We start from the raw sequence: 23,351 nt of genomic DNA, 5'->3' as shown, positions 1-23,351 counted from the left end.
TTATACTGGAGCAAGCCTCTTTACTCTGGCCCTGAATGAATACTGCAGGGCGTAAATTCATAGCACACCCATCAGCACTATTTTCCACTTCAAAGTTTAAGTGCATCTAAAACATTCCTTCCTAAAATCAATTCAGATATTCAATTCCCAATTTTCTAAAAAGCTTCTTTCTTTATAAAGAATATTAATCTAAAAAGTGAACAAAAAGAGCAATAAAAATGCTCAATAATAAAAATTTTACCTTAAACTAGAAAAATTACAGTGAAAATGTAATAAAAAAGTTTTTAAAAAACTAAGCGTCAAAAATACATGGCTCTTAAAAAAATAACATGCTGAATCAATTAAAAACTAAAAACCATTTTAACAAATCATCTGGTCGTCTATACAAACATAAAAACAAAATTTTTAAAAAAGTGACTCACAGACACTTATTTCCAATTGAGTTTTAAAATATAATGATCGATTGACCTGTTTAAAATCTGTTCGAATGGACGTTAATAAGGCTATCAATTTAGAATGGGCTAAAGTGTCTTCAATATTCTTTATCATTAATGTATCAAAAACTGGAGTGAGGGGTTAGACGTTGGAAACTTACTGTTGTGAATTTCAATATTTGAAATCTGTAAGCAACATGTAACATTTTATTTAATGAAACAGGATTGCAGATAATATGACACTACAAAAAGTGATAACAAGTACTGGAAGGGCATTTTTAGATGCATGGCTGAAAACTGGTACATCAGTATTACACTTGTTGTTACTGCAGCAACTATAACAGACATACATATTTTCATTATTTTGGTCTTTAATACAAGGTTTTTCTTTAGTGAAATCACACATAGGTGAACCAATTGACTGACACGTGCGTTGAATGAAAACAGGCTCCTCATCAAATGGTATCGAAGAGTTTTGTCTTGCATACCGTGTTTCAGTGGAACAGACTTTATTCCCTGTACAATATTCGACACGAATTGGGGGTTCAGCTTCGATAGGGTTAATACAGCCACCATTACCAAGCTGACATTGATAACATCCAATTTCAGCATTCACTATGGTATAAAATTACTTTCATGAATATTTATTAACCGGCAGTATAAGCCCAGTTTACATGAAACCTGTTCTATAATTTCTATATATATACAACTTTTCAACCTTTTTTAAGTATTTAAGTACAAGAGAGGTTCAAACTTTACAAATGAGAGAACAAGTTTTAAAAGGTCAATATGATGAATACAATTATGGAATAATAAAATATATACCTGAGTTCATCCAAAACATTTGAACAATAATAGCTAGCATTCCAAAACTGTTCATCTTGCAACTGCTAAATTTTATTTTTATTGTTAATTATTAAATACTATATTCATTTAGCAAAAAAAGTCAACAGAAAAAGGTATTTTAGAAAGAAAGTCCAATTTGATGTGCATGGCTATGTTAAGCCATGTTTATTATTCCTGTAATAATACCAAATGTAAGGTTAATTGAAAGAAATCAATGTTTTCTACCAACAATTGGCACCAAAATATCTGACACAGAAGGGGAATTCCCTCAAAACTTTAAAACCACAAGTGATTTTTTAAGTGCTAGAAAGTAGAGTTTTAACATTAGACTTAAGACTTAGGACCTTAGAATCTCAGGATCTAAAAGCTCAAAAATGTTCCAATATGTAAACAAAGTTTACAGCTTTACAGCTTTTGTATGATGTAGTAATTTGTTATTGCTCCACAAATTGCTTAAGTGTTTTGTAATCAAAGGCCCATCTATATTTGCTATGTTCAGGCCAAAAAGATGTTTTCCTATTTTGGCCTGAACATGATGCAAAAATGAGCCACTTTGTGGTTCTTTTAGTCCTCTTTGTTAATAAAAAGATTAGTTGTTTTTAATGTTATGAAAAAGCCTGCCCTATAAAAGCATTTAAATAATTTGCTTTAATAAATCTTAGTCATTTTAAATGGTTAAAATTACAAAGGTTAATGACTTTATAACAAGTGATACTTTTATGTTTATGGACCTATTGGAATGGACCTACCTGGTTATCAAAACTAATCAATGAACATTGAAACAATGAAACAATGAAACATAATAGACATAACTGCTCAAAATAAAAAAAATATTTTAATGAAAGCATATGTATCTATTGGGAGAAACTATCAACACTATTGAAAAAGACTTTTGAAAAAGAAACGAGACGGCTTGGAGTAGAAAATCTTGCATAGTGCACGATTATTCATAGATGATAGATGGATAGATAGATCATAGAATGAAATAATAATATTAAACGACTGAAGTTGGCTATTCTTGCTATTTTTGGTCATTTTTGGTTGTCTTAGGCCTATTTTTATCCAAGAAAGATACAAAAATCTGAACACAGTCTGCATGAATGAGGGCTGTGAAAATGTCAAAAAAATATATACATATACTTTTGAGACAAACTTTAAGGAAAAATGTATTTAAAAATTCATCAAAAATCTTTGTCAAAATAAATCTGGAAAATATTAAGGCACTGGATATATGGGTAGAAATGCAAAAAACCAAAAAGAACAGCCAGAAAATATCTGAAGTGACTCTAAAACCAGGGACAAAAAACTCAGACTCGCAAAAAAAACTCAGACTGGCGAAAAACACTCAGGGACTACACAAAAAAGTGGTATCGAAAATAACTATAAGGTGAAAGTTTGCCTAATTTTTAAAATCTCAAAGTATATATTTTGCTATATTTGTTCATTTTTGGGTGTTAGATCCCTACTCCACAGGACTTGTAAATGTTTTATCCTAGTAAGATACGTAAAATTAATACAGAAAGAAATTCAAAATCCTATCCTTCATGTTCAAATATACTTTAGTGTCATCGCAAGCAAGAAGTAAGATTCTTCATTTTTCAATTTTTCTGTCATATAATTTCTCAATATCTAAAAAACTTTTATTTTTTTAGATTATTCAACCCTCATACATCTTTCCAACGATGAATAACTTTTTACTTTGTAAATGGGTCCTGATGTTTAAAAAGTAAAGTATCCGCATACTTTATAATGTCTTTAATGACATTAGAAACAATACTACCTCAATTGAACAAAATCACAATCATCTTTGGCAGGCATTTAATTTGGCTGATAGTGATATACCTTGGAAAATAAATATGATAGGAGTTTAATTTGGCCATTAGGTATTTTTGGCAATATATTGCTGCTAATTATAATATAAGAAAAATGGCTGTTTTCAAGCTCAAAAAAGCACAAATTTGGAAATACATGAAATATTGGCTGTATGGGTGGGAATTATATAACTTGGGATTTCAGGACAATTTTAAGGTTAATTTTCTTGCTGCATAAAAATTTCTTCCCTTGAAGCTAAAACTTTTTTACTGCTGTTGCTTGCCCTGGATTCATATCTTTGTTTTGTATCCCTTAAGGGAAGAAATTTTTTCCAACAAATCCGCGAAATTAAATTCCTCAAAACACAAATATTCTCATGATTTAAAAAATCTTCTATAACATTGGTCTTTTAAGGGCAAAATAGGCCATATATTTTAAACAAAAAACCCTCTCAACAGCAAAACTGGAACCGCAAAATTAAATTCCGCAAAAATTTCTTCCCTTAAGGTAAGATTTTCATTACCACACTAAGATTCTTGTCAATTTTCCAGAATCTTTGAAAATTTTAATTCCTCCTGGATAACCAGCATAAGATTGAAAGCGGTTATTTCTAAAGGTAATGATAATCTTTAATGAAATTGCTTAACTTTCAGAAGCTTGTTTTTCAACTACAGTGCTGCAAATAAGGAAATTTCAGTTGGCCGGTAATATTTTGACTTTGAGTGCAGCGAAAATAATTTGAGCAGGGGGTCTGAGCAGGGGGTCTGGCAGAACCCCATTAGGAAAGTCTGAAATGACCTTTAGATTGGCTAAACACCTGTATTAATTCAAAATCTATTCCTCTTTTAATTGGAAACGTTATTAAGTATTTATCTAAGCCTCTAGTCTTTAAATTTTAACCGGACAAAATGAAAGATTGAGCTTCAGATTGGCCGGTAGAAACTACGAAATGACCGGTAATTACCGGTCACCGGCCGTTATTTGCAGCACTGAACTACCCTAAGTCCTATAGTATTTTTTCACTAGAAAAGTGGCAAAAGAATCTTTATATAATCTTTAATCAGATACTTTTTGAAATCAATGACCAATCAATTAGTTCCCATAAGCAATACCGTAAATTTGTCTAATGTTGACATCCCTCATCTAATAGACCTTTTTTTAAAGAGGCCACCCTGTTGAATAATTATGTAGTCCAGCAGAAAAACAATAATACACCCATGCATAATTATTACAATATGCATGAAACAGTAATTATGCATTGTGTTTGTGTGGCTGGACTACATAATTATTCAACAGGGTTGCCTCTTTGAAAAAAGGTCTATTCTAATACCCTTCTTTACTCCTGGGAATAATAAAATAATAAAAGGTCGGAATCGTGAGAAGAAAACATATTTCAGTCTTTGTTGTCACAATCAGTGATTCTGACCTTCCTTTTAATCCTATCTCTTGAACATTCATCATTGATTGATTTTAAAACTTGTAGCCATTTATCAATCAATCAATCAATCAATCAATCTGTCAATCATCTTTCCTTAATACTGTCCAGACCAAACTTATCGAAAATTGTAAAATTGTACTGATTGAACCGCAACCCATTGAGCGAAATTTGAATGAATACACTCAATTTTTTTTAATCTTAAGCCTGCCACCCACTAGTGCTATTTTTGGTTATCGCGAAATGTAATTGTGAAATGTTATCACATGTCTGAAGTTATTTCTAGATTTTACATGTACACTGTTAAATAGGCATGTTGATACAAAATACAATTACACTACACGAGAGCAAAATGATTTTCTCTCATTTTTTCTTCGATCACATGTAATTCGATCTTATGCAAACATAATTAAATAAAAGAAATACAGGTGGTTCAATTGTTAAAAACTAGCGAGAACAAAGGTTTCGCAATTGGATAAAATCTTGAGTGAAAACTTTTTCACTTCCTATCGTGAAATAAAATGACACAAAATAAAAAGACACGATAGACAGGTTTATTTCACGATAGACAGTGTTATTTATAGATGATTATTTTGCGATAGCTAAAAATAGCCTAGTGGACGGCAGGCTTTAGAGTTCAATTAATTCATTTACAGTACTTGAACTTTACATTTTCCCTGCCAGTTTGTGTGCCTTCTCATCCTTGGGTTTCCTCAAGTAACTCATATTGCGCATTCTGATTGGTTAGAGAAAACGAAAGTGGTTTTCACGCGTGAATTGAGAGCGAGTGGTTTTAATAGAGATAAACTCTATTTAAGATTATTTTGATGCGCTGGCTACAGGAAACATAATTTGATAAAACCAAAGGTATTTGATACAATTGGATACACAATAGACCTTTTTTCAAAGAGGATGTCCTGTTGAATAATTATGTAGTCCAGCCATAAAAACAATGATAGAGCCATGCATAATACTGTATCATGCATATTGTAGTAATAATTATGCATGGTTTTATCATTGTTTTTCTGCTGGACTACATAATTACCGTAAGTTGGTCTAACAACGTCGACATCCGTCTTCTAATTTCGACACCCTTCTTTAGAGATAGGAACAATAGAAACTGAGGAAGGTCGGAATCGCTGATTGACTTTGTTTAGCGCAATGAGAGGGAAAATCTTTAGTCTATCAGTGATTTCGACCTTCTTATTATTCCTATCTATAAAGAAGGATGTCGAAATTAGATGACGGATGTCGACATTAGACCAACTTACGGTATTCAACAGGGTGGCCCCTTTGAAAAAAGGTCTATAGAAGGTATTCAATATGATTGAAGTCAATAGATCAAAATCAAATTAATTAAAACGATTGAACAAATCGAAAATAGTTGAAAAGAAATGGAAGAAAATGCCATATCTGGAGTCGAGCGAGTATGCGATGCGATCAGCGATAAAATTGGTTATCATCGATCATTATCAATTACTTAGATCACAATCGAACGTTGGGTTGGTACTGTCTGGATCAAAAGCAAAACACACGGTATTATTTTCCTTTTCGCAAAATGGTAGCCGAGCTGTGAGGACGCTAAACTAAAGCTTAGGAAATTTCAACCTATCTTCAACATAATTTCAAACAAAAATCTGCTTCAATCTTCAAAATCACTTTGAATTATCTGTTTTATCTACATTCTTTGGCATTATGGAACAACATATGGTCACCATCAAAGAAGATTTAACTCATCTCGTCAAAGATATGCTGGAAGAAAGGCTCGAAAATCACGTTAAATCTAATGACGAACTAAAAGAAGTATTTTCAAACATACTGAATGAAAAGCTCAAAGATTTCCAGGATTCCATCGATGGGAAACTCAAACTTGTTGAGTCTAAATATGATGACAAAATTAAAACTCTAGAAGACAGAATTACTCTGCTGGAGAACAATCAACATAATCAGATTGAGGCTGCTGACAAAAACGAGACATCAAACAACAACCACAACAATGAAATTCATCAACAAATTGAGAAACTGCAAGTTGATCTCGCTGAACAGACTGATCGTAATCTTAGATCCACACTTATTTTTAAAAACATCCCATATGACCCTAAAAAGGAAATTTCTTCCGACATCACCATTGACAGTCTCGCCAAATTTATTGCCAACAAATCAACCATCGGTGAGGAATTCTTTAAAGGAGCAGTTGAAAGAGGACACCGTAATTTCAAGCGAAACCGACAAATCAACAACAACAATCGATCAAATGCTCCTTCCATAAGTGTCAAATTTCTGTCGTGGAGAGACTCAAATAGTATTTTGGACACAATAATAAAGCATAACAAGGTTAACAGAGGTTCCTTCATTTCCGTTAGTCAACAGTTTTCCAAGTCCACCACAATTCGACGTAACAAAGCCCTGGCCCATCGAAAATCACTCCTTCAAACTCACAAAGATATGGAATATAGACTCAATTACCCTGCTACCCTACTTGGTAGGAAAAAGAACTCTAATGAGAATTTTTCTCTTGTTCAATCATTTTAGATATTTGCTAGGATAGTTGGGTCCCTTTCCTAACCCTTGCCATAGTACTATTCCACTATCATATGGTTGAAATTTCCTTAACATTCTGCTTCATACCCTTCACTTTTGACTCCCATTTCACGGTTTTATATTTTTATTTAAGGTCCTTTGTCCGTCCAACGAAGCATTTTATTTTTAACTTCTATATTTTTATTTTTTAATCTACTGTTTTTTTTTTTTTTTTTTTTTTTTTTGTTTTTTTTTTGTTTTTGTCTATTTTTTTTTTTTAATTACCATCTTTATCTTTTTTTTTCTTTTTTTTTCTTTCTCTCTCTCTCTCTCCTCCTCCCTCTCTCTGCCATGGTTGCCTTCCCTTGTGGGGTCTGCTACAACCCAGTTGCAACCACTCATAGAGGTATCTACTGTAATAATTGTCGTTTTTGGATTCATGCTAAATGTAATAACACATCACCTTCTGACTACCAAAAGCTTTTAGATTCAAATCCAGATGATACATGGCTCTGCCAAAAATGTTTCAAGAAGGAAGCCGTCTTTGACAGCCTCACTGATGAAGGACTCAAACTAACTCTCCAAGGTAAGTGTTGTGATCATCTTCTTTTTTCTGACCCTGAAAACAATTTAAACATTCAATTCTTTAAAGACATTGATCTTGCACTTGCAGAAACTGAGATGGGGCAAGACATACATTGTCCCTATCTCTCACTAAGTGAACAAAACAAAAACGCTGAAAAACTTTCCAAGAATTCATTATCTACATTCCATATGAATATCGCATCTCTAGAATTACATAAACAAAATCTAATTAACATAATCTCGAACAGAGTTAACCCTTTTCAAATTATTGGAATAACAGAAACTGGCTTCAAAGACAAAGAAAAAGCAGAAAATGCTGCTAAAATTCAAGGCTATAATCATTATGACTGCTGCACTGACTCTAACAAAGGTGGTGCAAGACTTTACTTTTCCAAAGAATATGAAACTAATCCCAGGGATGACTTAAAAATTTACAAAAGAAATGAAGTTGAATCAATCATTCATGAAGTTATATTAGACAACCATCCCAGTATTATTGTTGCTTGTATTTACAAACATCCTAACATGGATATTGACGAATTTAACATTCTCTATTCTAATCTTCTTGATAAAATCAACAGTGAAAACAAACAGGCAATATTAATGGGTGATTTTAACATTGATCTTTTGAAAGCTGATCTTAAACCTAGTCACAAGGATTTTCTTGAAACAAATCTTTCTCGATTTTTCACTCCTCAAATCACCAGACCAACTAGAATAACGCCTTACTCCAAAACTCTCATTGACAACATTTTCACAAACATACTGTCTTTTGAATCAAATTCTCATAATCTTATTTGCGGAATTTCTGACCATCTCCCCCAAATTCTTAATCTTGATATTTCAGCTAACAAACGTACCAAAACAAAGAAATCATGGAGGGACTTTAGCAAATTTGATCGGGAAGATTTTTTACTCGACTTTATCTCTATTTCTTGGCCTGACCATTTTGAAAACAAAACTTCAAACCAAAAACTTGAAACTTTTATCAACCTTACCAACAACCTTGTTGATCAACATGCTCCAATCAAAACAAAGTTTATCAATGATTTTATCTCACCCAAACCATGGGTCACTTTCGGCTTGCGTCAAGCTATGCTCAACAGAGACAAGTATCACGGTGAATATTTAAAACTCAAAGACGATTCTCCTGAAAAAATTCCAAAATTTGCTAGATACAAAAGACACAGGAATTTCATAATAAAACTTCTCAGAATTAGCAAAAACAAATACATCAAAGAATACTTTTTCCGTCACAAGACAAACTTATCACTCATTTGGAAAACTATAAACGAAATCACTAACACCAAAACTAAAGATAGCTCCTCTCCTAAGCTTTTGATTCACAACAATGCTCATATAACTAAAGAAGAGGATATAGCAGAACTTTTTAATGATTTTTATGGGTCGATAGCCGAAAAAACCAAGGCTAAAATACCTCAAACCAACAAGATTTTCACTGATTTTATGGGCAATCCTACTAATGCTTCCATTCATCTTACTCCAACAACTCCAATGGCTGTATGTAAACTTATTGAAAAAATTGACTTGAAAAAGGTGTCTGGCCCTAACAGTATCGATCCTAAAATTCTAAAGATGACATCAATTACTGCTAGTGAAATTATATCTTACATATTCAATGAATGTCTTGACAAAGGTGAGTATCCTGACTGTCTAAAAAAAGCAAATATTAAGCCTCTCCACAAAAAGAACGCTAGGACCGAGGTAAGTAATTATAGGCCAATCTCTTTACTATCAAACATAAATAAAATTTTTGAAACTTTATTACATTCCAGGCTTGCTGAATTTTTTGAAAAACAATCAGTGATTTTCAAAAACCAGTTCGGATTTAGAAAGGGGCATAGTACAACACATGCTATCACAGCACTCACAGAAATTGTCAGAAGCTCACTTGACAAAACTGAATTTTCAGCCGCAGTATTTCTTGACCTTCAAAAAGCTTTTGATACTGTTGATCACAATATTTTATTGCAAAAACTATGTCATTATGGAGTAAGAGGAGTTGCGCTAAAGGTTTTTGAATCCTATCTTAAAAACAGATCTCAATGTGTTGTCATAAATGATGCAAAATCAAACTATCATGAAGTCAAGCATGGGGTGCCTCAGGGGTCTGTTCTAGGACCCCTTATGTTCATTATCTACATAAATGATTTGCATAATTCAGTTTGTTATTCCACTTCCATTCATTTTGCAGATGACACCAGTTTAGTATTCACTGAGAAATCACTGAAAGAACTGAACAGGATAGTAAACAGAGATCTTGCTCTACTTGTTCATTGGCTCAGAGCCAATAAGATAAGTCTCAATACATCAAAAACCGAAATTATTTTATTCAGAACTATCAGAACAAAAATCACAAAACATTTAAACTTCAGATTAAGTGGACAGCAAATCAAACCTTCCCATCATGCTAAATATCTTGGTGTTATAATTGATGAAAATCTTAACTGGGATACTCATCTGCTCAAACTTTCTCAAAAACTTGCTAGCACTGTAGGTATACTTTCGAAACTTAGGCATTATGTTGACTACAAGACGCTATTATCTGTATACTACTCCCTCTTTGAATCCCATGTCAATTACTGTCTTCCATTTCTAGGTTTTACTACTCAAGAGCGTCTAAATAGAATCGAAAAACTTCAAAATAAGGCTCTTCGTATCATTCACTTCAAAAACCAAAGGGAATCTGTTTTACCACTTTACATCAATTCACGTATTCTCCCCATTATCAAACAGCGTTCTCTTAAAAATTGTCTATTTGCCTTTGACTTCTTCAACAAGAAATTACCTGTTTATTTTGATAACTTTCTTAGGAAACTTAGAGAGGATCACAATACACGAAGCACCAATTATCAGCTTGACTTAACTATCACAAACTCGGTAACGTATGGTTCTTATAATATTGCAAACCTTGTTACTAAGGATTGGAACAGCCTTCATTCAAAACTTGTCATAGACCTTTCCTCAGCATCCAAATCAACTCTCAAAAATCACCTTCGTAGCTTTATCTTGACTTCCATGGCAGAAAAGTAGTCTAGCTAATTATTATCATTACCCTTTGTTCTTTTCTTCTTCTTTATTGTCTTTTTTTTTTTTTTTTTTTTTTTCTCTTCTATTATTATTTCTACTATTATTATTGTTATAATTACTCTCGTACTGCTTATTATTATATCACTCTTGAAACAGGCTTCGGACACCTGGACCTTAATTGAATAACACCTGCGTCTTATTTCCAAGGTCCCCTGGGCATTCTAGTATTCAGTTACTATTTCTTGGGCTCACCTTCCGTATTAAACCCAAATTTCTTGTCCAATCTTAAAATAAGACCTCTTCTGTTTGCTTTTAATTACTCAAAGTAAACGCATTAGTATACCAAAAAATTAGAAACATTACATCTTTTTTTCCTATAAAAAAGGATTTTATTCATAGTCTTCATTAAACTGTGTAACATTCATAAAAAGAAAAATATTTATTTATATCAGTGTTTTTATCTGTTTATAATTAGAAAATGTAAATATTTCTTAGGAGTCTTAAACCCCGGTAAATATATATCTATCTATCTATACGACCCTGCCTATGCCCCGGACAGTCCGGGTTTTTTTTGATGCGTGCCCGGGGTCCGTATTATTTGTTTTTGAGAGACTACCCCGGACGCCCCAGACAGCCCGCGCGGTCGCTTTTTATAGAATCGCTGACCGCGCGGGCTTTTTTCTAATTCATTGAAATATTCTTCCGTGGACAAACGCCGTCTTCCAAAAGATTTTGTAATGTCCTGATTTTGGTGTTTCGTGTGTGAGGCCTGTATTTGAACCTTAAATCTCAAGCGTGGTTTGTTCAGCAATCAAATTCTAAAATCTAACCGAAAGCTGAAAAATGGATCCTGATCAGACAGAGAAAGGTAAGTAAGGTAAGATTTACCGTCATCCTCAGCTGGTCAGGATCTAGTCAAATTAGAACCTTACCGTCTCCATCGCTGAAAAACACACATACATAATCTCGGAATTTGGGTGTGAGGGGGTGAGTTTTAGACCTGGATACAGGGGTTTTTCCAAGCACTAAGCAATGCCTCCGTTTGTACTTGCAAATTGAGTTTTCATCAAAGGCGTAAGCCGTGATATCCAGCCAAAGGCTGGATAATAGAGGCTGGGGGTCGTGGGTCCAGGGCTAGCCCTGGTGGGGGTTCAGGGGGCAAAGCCCCCTAAAGCTGAGCATAATTTGGCCTTAACTGGCACTTTAAAACGGTTAAAAGTGAATGAATTTTTAGAATTTAGCGATGAACAAAATGAATGAATGAATTACAATGAATTTCTAGAATTTAGCGATGAACAAAATGAATGAATTACTGAAAAGTCCTCTCAACTCTTTTAACAAATTTAATAAAAATGTATAAAATGGTGTAACAAATGGTACAAACTGCCCAAATGATAAAAAACTCTACTAGAATTAGAAAAAAATTACAAAAATAAAGAAGAAGAAGTGGATGTATTTTTTATGTATTTTGCACTTTTAGCATTATAGAACTAAGTTCTTTACCTTCAAAAAAGTTTTTCAAAAGAAACTCAAAAGGTCTCACTATCCAGCTTTAAAAAAAATAAAAAATAAAACAACAAATGATATATATCTAGTGCTAATTTTAGCAAAATGGGGGATAAAAGAAATGCCAAAAAAGGAAGTGGTGCCTCTAAACCAGAACACTACTTTACTTGAACGTACTAATGAAAAATATAGATATGTACAAATGAAAAACGATAAGAAACTTTCAGATTAGAACATAACTCAATTAAAAATCATCTCCTTTTTTGTAGATAAAGATGGAGGGTAGTATATAATAACTCAATTAAAAATATTCTTCTTTATTGTAGATATAGAAGGAGGGTATAGTATATAAAACTCAATTAAAAGAATCAACTGCAGCTGTGATAACTGAATAACTTTTACTACAAGTTTTATTCATTTTATTCCTTTTAATGGGCTTAAATAAGGGGAAGAAAGAGTGAGAAAGTATTTTATTATGGTGAAATTTGATCTTTTACTTCTTTTCTGAAAATTTTCTTTCAAATTGAGTTTCTGAAACTCAATGTGAATTGAGTTTAATGCCTCCGTCTAACGGAGGCATTTGAGTGCTTGGAAAAACCACTGGGATAAAATGTCCGGGGGTTTAAAGTGTGCTCGGCGATATACGTCCGGGGTAAATTTATGGCGCAAAAATTGGAGCCCCGGACGTAGGTCCGGGGAAAAAGTTATTTTTTTCAGACCCCAGACATTTGCCCCGGATTGTCCGGGGCATAGGCAGGGTCGTCTATCTATCTATCTTTACCAAGCTGGCCAGACTCCCCCTCAGTGTGAAGCAAAAAAGAATTTCTTCACGAAACCAGGAAACCAAGGCAGGGCAGAATCTTCAAGGAATATCTCTTTAAAGAATTGACATAGTACTTATATATAATGTATGATTAATGATATTAGATAACGGTATCTCTTGTTGCGTCGCCACCTACACCTACCACACCTTTTCTGTTTTCTTGCAAATTTCCAAGAATTTTCTTTTTCTTTTTACCAGCACAGCACATTTATATAAACGTACCACGTTTCATCCCAAAACCAACTGCAAGCGAATCTTGTTTCGTAAATTGATCGAGATACGTTATAATCTTTTTTCATTCTCTGAGGATCCTCACCGCCACTTGATCATAATACGTACTCTTAAAGATCGAACTGCCTATTTTTGCTTTGTTCGAAATGTACGTAAAAAGGATGATTTTGAGTGGCACTCCAAAAAAAATCACAAAATGGCTTCATCGGCGGTGCTTCGGTCTCTTCGTTTTCAAAAGCAACTTTTTAAGTTAAAATCTGTACAACAAATCGTCGCATGTGGCATTTCTTCATCTTCGGTTATCTGTGACAAGATTACACATACAGGACAGGTGAGTTCTTTCTCTCAAAGCAGAAAAACACTTTAGTTGGTGTCAATCCAAAACATTTGAATTTTTTCTATTTTTATGCTACAGGTGTTTCTGTTTTGAATTAGTTTTGTTATGTTCATTGCATATTCATATCAAATTTATCAGTTATATAGTGGAAGTAGTTGAATTTTTTATCTGATCCTAATCAGTTTTTATCAGACACACAAACAATAAAAGAAATATATAAAAAAGACTAAAGAAAATGTTTGTCATACATACAAATAGTCGATTGCGACGGTCTTTTGACAGCTTGGTAAAAAACCCTGTATTTCCATTTCAAGAAATGAGGCATGTGTCATCAATTACGCAAGCAATAAACAAAAGAGATGGGCGACAATCAATTTATATCTTCGTTTCGTGTCGCCCACCCGACTCTCGAAAATTGAGTAGAATTGAGTCGATGAGTCGGTAAATTTGTCGGACTTTTTCTGTCAATGACCTTTCCTTCTTTTGCGATTTCTAGCGTAAGCGACCCGCGTGTTCAAAAACCTACCGCATCAAGTTGTCATTATTTGCCATTTCCAGACGGTGTCAATCGAACGAATCGAACGCCGACGCAATCGAACGCAATTGAACGCAATGGAATAATTGCAATTCGATTGTCGAACGCAATTGAATCGCAATCGAATATTACCCAGGATTTGCTGTTCGGCTCGCTGCTTTTTTTAGATTGTTAACAACCTGAACAGCTCTCTAGTAGTCTTTACCGTGTGAATTTAATTTTGTCATATTGTGGAGATAACATGAGAGTTCCGGAGACACAAGAGGAGATTGTGTATCTATAAGGAAAAACGAAAAATCTGGTAGAAATAAATGTTTATGGGAAAATAATGAATAATGAATAATGAAAACTTGGCCGCATCGAATTCTGAAAATCGTCATTACGGTAAACATATCATTAATTTCCATCAGCCTTACATGCACCATTTTGGGGTTGGAGGTCACAGTCTGTCAGTGTTCAAAGGTCATAATTTTAAACCATCCATTACACGCGGTTGTTTTGGCTGCTGGCTGGCTGGCAGTTTCCTCCAAGAATGCACTCCAAAAATGGATGGAAAAATGAAAACCTAAAAACTTTTACGACTGACCGACCGACCGACTTTTTAGACCTAACGAGGACGCGAAATGAAGATATTTGTGATTGATTGTGAAAGAAGAAAAAAATGTCATTTATGTAAATGAGAAAAAACAGGGGCCCTAAACAGTAACCCCTGTAGATATGGGGAGTTCAGACTATTTTTTAGAAAGGCAGGGCAGCGTCTGTTGGTGGCCAAAAGGTTTTTCTCATGTTTTTCTGCTGAAAAGGCTGTTCAAGGACTTTGCAAAGTTGTTTACAGTGGTTAGGAGTTGGTTTCGCATGATCAGTTCTTACAGAAACCATGCTGATTGTTGGATAATATTTTCTGTTCCTCCAGCTGATTTATGATATGACTATGTAGAACATACTCTAGGAGTTTACACGAAATGGAAGTGAGAGTTCACTGGTCGGTAGTTTTCTGCTTTTGATTTAGATTTGTTGTTACCTTTGTGTATGGGTGTTATACGAGCCTGTTTCCATTCGTTTGGTACTGATGATTGTTTCAATAATGCATTAAACAGTAGAAACACAAGCAACTGCAACTTGTTCCGAGGATTCTTTTAGTAGTTGTAATACAACATTGTCTGGTCCGCTTGCTTTTGTTGGGCCAAGATTTTTAAGGAGTTTTACAATACTTATGATGATTCAAAAAATAATAAGTTTTTCATTTTATTAATTACTTGTATATGCACTGATGATGGTTTTTAATCAAATGAAAAGCTTTTGCTGAAAATATTTGTCAAAATGTTTTTTTAATCATAATTTTTACTTTCTGGCTATTTTATTTTTACAATAGTGTTCCGTGTTATGATGATTTTGTTGATTTGGCAACCTTTTTTGTTGTTGATGGTGAAAAACGCTACAATATTGTTTATTCATTCAGTATCTCAGCTATGACTCGAACGACCAATTGAAGATAGCCGTTCTCATTGACTAATGGTGCGATTCCAACAATGTCTCTACGCTTTGATTTTATATTTAAAAAGGTTTTTCTTGTTTTTTTGCTTTGTTTTATAATTTACTGCTCTTTTATATTTGTGAATGAACAAAGGTTGAGAAAAGCAGAAAAGCGTTGTGAGGTTATTTTGGTTGGCACATATTCTTTTTGAGTGTTCAGTATCACTGTCTTAAAATATCATTCAAGAGGTTGATGATTGGCGTATCAATTGTGTGGTTTTGGCAGGCAGTAGTAGTCAAGCTCTTTTTGATGTTCGATTTTAAGGCTTCAAAATCTGCTCTCTTCCAACCATTGATAACTCCTTATTTCACCGGTTTATGGCGTTTAGGGCAGCAGAATGTGCCAGCAAGGATTTCATTGTGGGCCAAATTGAAAAGTCCCGTTTCTGTCACGGAAGGAAATCAGAGCCTTTTTTGGTCTATTTTTGAAAAATGGTAAACTTAATGAAAATAGTATTAGTCCTGAATTAAAGCCTTCATAGTACTACTACTTCCAAACCAAAATAAATTTCATAAAAGTTTTTCCTCGTTGAATAATTGAACTTTGAAGGTTCTGTCACGGAAGGAACGCAGCAAAGACATTAAAAAAGACAAAAGTATGCTGATTCAGATTCCTGTGAATTTAAAGAGAATTTTAAAACCAAAATACCACTAGAAGAAACTTATGTCTATCTGCTTGTCATTGAAAAAAGAACTGAGTCAAAAAAATTAATTTCAATGGCTACAGGCCTTTGCAACTGAGAAAGGTCAGTGTCACGGAAGGACACCGTCACGGAAGGAAAAAATTCCTATTTTTCAAAATCAGCAATAGCGTAAGAAATGTTGACTGAAACTAGTGAAGTGACACATCATATCATGAATCATAGCCATTTTTACTATTCAGTTCATTTCAAAACCTTGGAACTGTATTTTTATTGTTCAACCATAATGGTGATAATAGTTAGGAAATTTTACAGTAAAGATTTTATATTTTAAGCAAAAAAACGTAAAAACGCGACCTTGCAAGCCAGTGAGCTACTTCCAAAGGCTCTAATTAGCATATTTCCATGGTGCTGAAGCGATTTAGAGTATTTAGAACCAGCTAGGAACAGTAGTTTTGCCAGAAAACCGGTTTTTAGGCCTCCAGAGCCGCCTGGGCTTTACGCTGTAAGCTTACAGCGCTGTACTGGAGCCTTAGTTAAGCTTATTCTGAGCTCCATACAGGGTTGAGCTGGTTCCCAATGGTTCTAAACCATGTAGGACACTCTCCTGCAATAAATTAGACCCATTGAAGTCCAAGATTTCTAAAAATAACAAGATATTTTTAATCCGTCACGGAAGGACAAGGTGAAAGTGTCACGGAAGGACAATAATTTCAGACCTTGTAAGTGAATATGAAGGAGGTTGCTTTGGAATGTAATTTCATTTTTTGTTAGGGGGTACCAATAGTTAGAACTTGCAATAATATCAAGAATAGTGTACTTGCACAAAACTGGTGAAAAAACTTTTTGTCTTGAAATTGTCACGGAAGGAATTCGATATTTGAAAAAAGTTTCTGCTTGCAGTACTTTTTTGTTGTTTGACTTATTTCCAAATGAACAAACCTATTAAACTAACTAGGGTATGTACTTTTTTTAAAACAACATTTCATTTTTGATTAATCATTTATTTTTCAAAAGAAGGTCCATTATATTTTAACACTTGTCCTTCCGTGACAAACCTCACTAGTTGTGTTTCGATATAATCACCTGATTACAGAGACTAAAAGTGCGACTCAGTTGATTTAAAAGTTGAAATTGGAAAATTTAAGGGTTATTTTTAAAAAAAATCACAGTTACTTATTTTGTTTGTAAGATTTTTGATTTTGTGTTTTGGTTGACCACTTTTCAATTTTGCCCTTGTTGCGGTCCCCAAAACCCATAGTAGGGTACTCTTAGGTTCCAAATAAACGCCCCCCCCCCCCGCTTGTTAATTTTTTCGAACCCCAAACCTTATTAAAAACCCTTCCGTTTATAATTTTTGAAAATATTTTCAGCTGTCAAAGAGGTCCTTTATTTTGCTCTAATGATTTTGATGATATTGGTGGCTTGTGATGCTGCTATTTAACCAATCAATATCAGGAAGGTTAAAAAGTCTCCTATCCATATGGGATTGTTCTTGTATTTTTTACATATTTGCTTGATTTCTGAGATCAATTGATTATTTTGAATGTCTGTGTTATACATTGAACAGTAACATGCACAAATTATCATAGGTTTATCAAGAGTTTGTATTTTCATCCTAGGAAATAATCTTTGCAGTTTCATGTTTTATTTCATCAATAATAATTAGTTCCTCTTTATAAATTTTTATCACACCATCTTTGCCGTCAGGTCGATCTTTGCGTGTTGCTGTATATTTATCAGGCACTATCTCAAATGTTTCTTTTCTCATCGTAAGCTGCAAAACAGGATGAAAACAGGATGTATAATGGGGCTATTTAGGGCTATCTTATTAAAAGGAATGTCTTTGGATGTCATTTCATTGGTTTGAATCAGCATGGTCATACTTTCTTGCTTCAAAAGCATTACATTATCAAAAAATAACAAGAATAAATTTTTGCTCATGTTTTCAAAAATCAGTCCAAAATTGAACTACTTCCACTAACTGTTTATATAGTCCAGGAAAAAGGCCTGTATTATTTATTTTCTAATTTGTTTTCTTCAGCAATTTGACAATGAAGATTGGAAAAAAATGCGTTTCACAGCAGCAGAAAAACATAAGTTGGTAAGTACTTGGTACTTTTCTTAGGGAGAACTTATTTCATGGTGAAAATCAGAATGAATATTTTGGCTAAGGTAAATAAACTGGTATTTTGAGCATTCTTCATAAATTTTTACCGGTTAAGTTAATTACTAGGTTAGTAATTAATTAGTAGGCAAGCAAACATCAAATAAATATTTTATTTAAAAAAAAACATTATTATACTCAAAAAATCTTCAAAAAACCACGCCTGAGAATTGATTACTTTCGGAATGTTTTTTTACAGCAATCTATCATTGATCACAGGTCAAAGGCTTGTAATTTTAGATTTCAGTGGAGATTTTGGCCATTTTACAGCATTTTGTGCAAAAAATTCCTACACTAAGATAGCCATTTAACCAGATTTAACAGGCCTTGGATTTTTCAAGTGTAGAACAACCATTTCCAGGGTGGGTTTTTTTTTAAATAGAGGTCTGAAATCCGCCCAAAAATGACAATAGTTTTTAAGGTTTTTTCCTGCGATACTTATAATGCAAGTTTAAGTCCTTTTTCAGCTAGGAACATTTTGCGAGTTCATGTACGCGGCCGAAATAAAAAAAATAACAGCACTCATAAAAAAATTAATTTCTCGTCTTTATTTACCGTTTTTTGCCTAGACGATATAGCAAACAAAAGTATAAGCAAACTGTGCCTTTAATTGGCTGTAAGTAATTTCTGCAACGGTATAATTCTATCCAACTTTCAACAATGAAAAAACAAACCTATTTAAACAAAATTAACCTGCGCATTTTTTATTTTTCTCCTTCTTCATCTTCAATGAAGCACTCAAAGTCGTTTGAAGTTAAGCACATAAGATATTCTTATAATTTTTGGTCAGCCCCGGTGACCCTTCAAATCTCTTTCGCGATTTTTTTCTTCGTTTAAGACTCAACTTATAATTCCGATTTCGGATTATTTTCGGAAAACAAGTTATCGGGAAAACTTTGGCGCGAGAAATATTTTTTCTTGGAAGAGAAAAGAAACACATAACTTCATTAAAAGATTTGTGCATAGTAATAAAAAACACTATAATTAAAAAGAAGAAAGTGAAAAATGATTTTTTTGTTTATTCAATAAATTGAAAGAAGCTATTGTATTGTAAATAAATAGAGAGTGTAAAAGAAAGTTTTTTATGATTGGTTTTGAGGCTTTCTTGTCTGGAGAGTTTTTTTGTGTAAGAAAGGAACGTCAAAGCAGTGTGGTGTAACATAAACTTAGAATCACCATAACTTTTGATTGAGTTATCGAAACTGGACAGAATTTCGTAAGCAGCTTCCTCAATATAAAATGCCCCTATTCATTCACATTATACTAGGTTCAACACGCCATTTAAATCAATCTGAATCAATTGACTATTCTTTTCAGGTGATATAATGCTAAGAATATCACCATCATGGAATTTTGCTACTCAAGCTAAGAATGCCATTTTTATAGTTTTTAGAGCATTTTCAAATATAAATTGTCAATTACCCCCAAGAAAGGCTCACTCCTTTCACAAAAATGTCATTTTACGCTTGAGACGTATGTACGAAATGTTAAGTCTAGTCCTAACCTAAGAATGCTATAAGAATATTTTAGGATGATTTTCCCAAAAAAGTTAAGAATCGGGTTAAGAATATCCATGATGAAATGGATTTACATTACACCATTGTTATAAAAAAGAAGAAGCATGTACTAGACAGCTAACTGTGCCCCGGGGGAGGCACTTAGGCAAAATTGGGTACCCGGACGTGCCGCTTGTCAGGGTTCCTTTTTTAGGCTTTGAAGATATCTGACAGGTTCCCAAATTTACTAAATTTCAAGATGTGTATCTGACAGGGTCGATTTTTATTATTTTGGACAATTTTCAGGGTAGAAAACAGAAAATCTTTCAAATTTTCCTCTACTTTTATTTTCAGGGCGAAAATGGGAAAAATTTTCAATTTTTCGTTCTGACAGGGTCCCAATTTTTCCAAAAATTCATATCTGACAGGGTCCACTTTTCAAACTCCAGTGGCACGTCCCCATCGGTCGTCAAGGTCAATGCCCCCCCCCCCCCCCGAGAACCGTGCACACACTCAACTATATACGAGGAGCGGCCTTGACTGGAGAAAAAAATAAATAAATCAACATAAAAATGCCAAAAATGAACAAAAGTGACGAAAGCCGCAGTGAACATATTATAAAGCGGCCGCCTGGGATACTTTCTCAGAGAGTAAAGAACAGGTTTAAGACATTCTAACGAAAAGATTTATGTGAAATTCCAAGGATGAAATAATCTATCACATCTCTGTCTGCTTTGGACAAATTCAACTTTGTGTTAAACTTTTTTTTTGTCTGAAGTTCAACCAAAATTAGCTTTTCAACCTCTTTGGCTTTAAAACATCGAATTAGGTTTCTTGATTGTACTTCCTTCTAATCGTTTAAGCTTATTGGGCTGACCTTCCAGCGCAGCTGGTTTATTTATATTAACTGACACATCGTTTGTTGCACACTGCGGTGGAGTGAATGACGTAAATCGCGTGGTAACTAACTTGCCTTCTGTTGGATGATTATTTTGGGCATTTTTGCGTTACCACCCCCGAAGCAGCGGGCGCCTTTGTTATTCTGCATCTCCGTCCACCATTTTAGGAGGGCGAGAAAGTGCCTACTTCGCAACATTAAAAAAGAATGATACATTTTACCATCTACAACCCCAACTGAAAGTGACTGTACCACCCCTTTAACTTTGTTTTGAAAATGAGACAATAGATGTGAAGTAGACACTTTCTCTATGTGTTAGATGGCCTTGAAAATAGATCCAAAAGGCCGCCCTCATCCTGGAATAATTTGTTTGGCTTTGGGAAGTAGTAATGTTTTTGCTTGATTTCGATGGAAAATAGAATGGCAGGATCCTGGATGGCTTCCCTAACTTTTTTTTTTGCGAAAGTAAATGTCTTTCAAAATGAGTTAATATTTATATAAGATTTATGGCACTTTTTAGCCTGTCAAAGCCTAAGTCAAAAGTTAAAAGTTTCAACCCAATTCAAAAACTATTTTGTTCCTCTAAGCTATTTTTTTTCATTTTAATGTCTTGATTTGTAAAAGCTTGTACGCCTAAAGTATTTTGCAAAAGTTCATGCTAATTTTAATTCTTATTCTTACTTAAAATTTCAAAATTCTTATTAATTTTGGAAATTCCTAAAGCTTTGGAATAAAAATAAATATCTGGAGTATACCAAGTTGTACGCCTAAAATTATTCCCAGATTTGCCCTTGTGTTAATTCAACAAAATGTTTCCTTTGCTTCAATTCAGGTGAGCGAAAATATTGCTTTTGATATGGTTGCAGAGGAACCACCAACAGTTGTTAATGCAAGAATTGTCGCTTGCGATGGAGGTATTTCATAGATCTTTCTCATTCATCACAATAATGACCTAAGTATTTTAGACTATTATATTCTTGATATGCACCATTGCAATGTCTTCGACATTTCATCATGAACCCAACAGCTGATTGGTTTTAAGTGACGCAAAACCAGTCAATACGTCACTTTCAACCAATCAGCTGTTGGGTCCGTGATGTAATGCCTGAAGACATTACAATGGTGCATATCATGAATGGATGGCTGTTTTGGTGTTGAAAGACAATATAATTAATATCTCCCTCAAAATTGAATTCAAAAAGTTTTTTTAAATTTTATTATAATTTATAAATCTTCTTTATTCAAAAATATTATTACACTTCGTTTGCTTAAAGCTTTCTTCATTAAATTGCTTTGTAATGGTAACTGATGGTAATAAAAACATCTAAGATTGTGATGTCAATGACATTTTACAATTTTTACATTTTTTCTCAGGTGGTGGTGCTTTAGGACATCCAAAAGTTTTTATCAATTTGGTAAGAAAAGCTTGTACGCCTAAAGTATTTTGCAAAAGTTCATGCTAATTTTAATTCTTATTCTTACTCAAAATTTCAAAATTCTTATTAATTTATAATATATAATATTCCTTCTATCATATCAATTGAGTGAGTTCTTTGGCAAATGATTTACCCTGAAGTAGTAAATCTTCCTTTTATATCAGCCTCTTTTTTACCAAATTTCTTTCATTTTGCTAGGGGTTTCGATTCCGCAAACATACTGATTTTAAGATTTTCAGCCTTATTTTGAAAACATTCCTCCTACGAATATTAATGACGCCAACTATCCTGAATGTCCGTTAATTTGAGCTACTTTATTTAGTAAGGTGTAACTTTCTTAGCCTCTGCCCAGTTCTGCTCTACAATGTTATCTCATACCTATTTTTTGAAAAACAGGCTCAGTTATGCCTAGGTAACATTTTGGATTCAGTAAGAAATCAGAAAATTCTCTAAATTTAATGTTCTTGGTTTCTCTTAAAAAACTAATTTAACTGCTTTTGATTTTAATTTCAATTGATTATCTATTGAAAACATTAGACTGCCAGCTATTCGAACCTGCACTTATTCGAATAATTCGGTTATTCAAAATGGGATGGCGTTTACCTTGGAGCTTTGAATAACCCTGAGTCTACTGTAGTGAATTACTTGAATAAATTTAGAATTTAAATAGATCTGACGTTAGTTAATACTTACGTTCGGATCATCATTTCTTTTGATCTTTTAGGATAAACCAGGAATTCATGTTTGTGGATATTGTGGTGATCGCTACATCAAGGCTAAATCTGACGACGACCATTAAAATTTCTTTTTTAATTATTGTCATTTTAAAAATGAATTGTATATTTTTTATTAAAAAAAGTGCAAAAGATGTGTTGCTTTATTGTATGTATTTTAATCGTAACGGCGTGGTAGCATGAATGTGACTTTATTCGAGGACTAACGCCGATACAGTGCTAACTTCTTCTGTTTTGCACTCCAAAATTTACCTGTTTTTGTAATTCTACCGATTAACACTTTGTAATGATTATAAAAGTAGAAAAGCCTTTTTGTTGTCAGCTAGGAACT

General features: G+C 33.6%; 1 protein-coding gene and 1 long non-coding RNA gene across 2 annotated transcripts; one reads left to right on the top strand and one right to left on the bottom strand.

Moving 5' to 3' along the window:
- Positions 1-144: 144 nt before the first annotated feature.
- LOC136821518 (uncharacterized) lies at positions 145-3,758 on the bottom strand. The gene is made up of 2 exons (XR_010848756.1): positions 1,260-3,758; positions 145-1,049 (listed from the first exon to the last, which is right to left on the bottom strand). It is a non-coding gene; the product is annotated as an uncharacterized lncRNA (long non-coding RNA).
- A 9,649-nt stretch (positions 3,759-13,407) lies between these two features.
- On the top strand, positions 13,408-23,181 carry LOC136821589 (NADH dehydrogenase [ubiquinone] iron-sulfur protein 6, mitochondrial-like). The gene is made up of 5 exons (XM_067077816.1): positions 13,408-13,574; positions 18,334-18,393; positions 21,683-21,764; positions 22,225-22,265; positions 23,011-23,181. The coding sequence occupies exons 1-5, from the start codon at positions 13,440-13,442 to the stop codon at positions 23,083-23,085; spliced, it is 393 nt and encodes a 130-aa protein (XP_066933917.1). The 5' UTR covers positions 13,408-13,439; the 3' UTR covers positions 23,086-23,181.
- Positions 23,182-23,351: the final 170 nt, after the last annotated feature.

This window comes from Clytia hemisphaerica, unplaced genomic scaffold (genome assembly GCF_902728285.1).
Source record: "Clytia hemisphaerica strain Z4C2 unplaced genomic scaffold, Clytia hemisphaerica genome assembly, whole genome shotgun sequence".
NCBI lineage: Eukaryota > Metazoa > Cnidaria > Hydrozoa > Leptothecata > Clytiidae > Clytia > Clytia hemisphaerica.
This window is presented reverse-complemented; position numbering and strand designations above follow the sequence as displayed.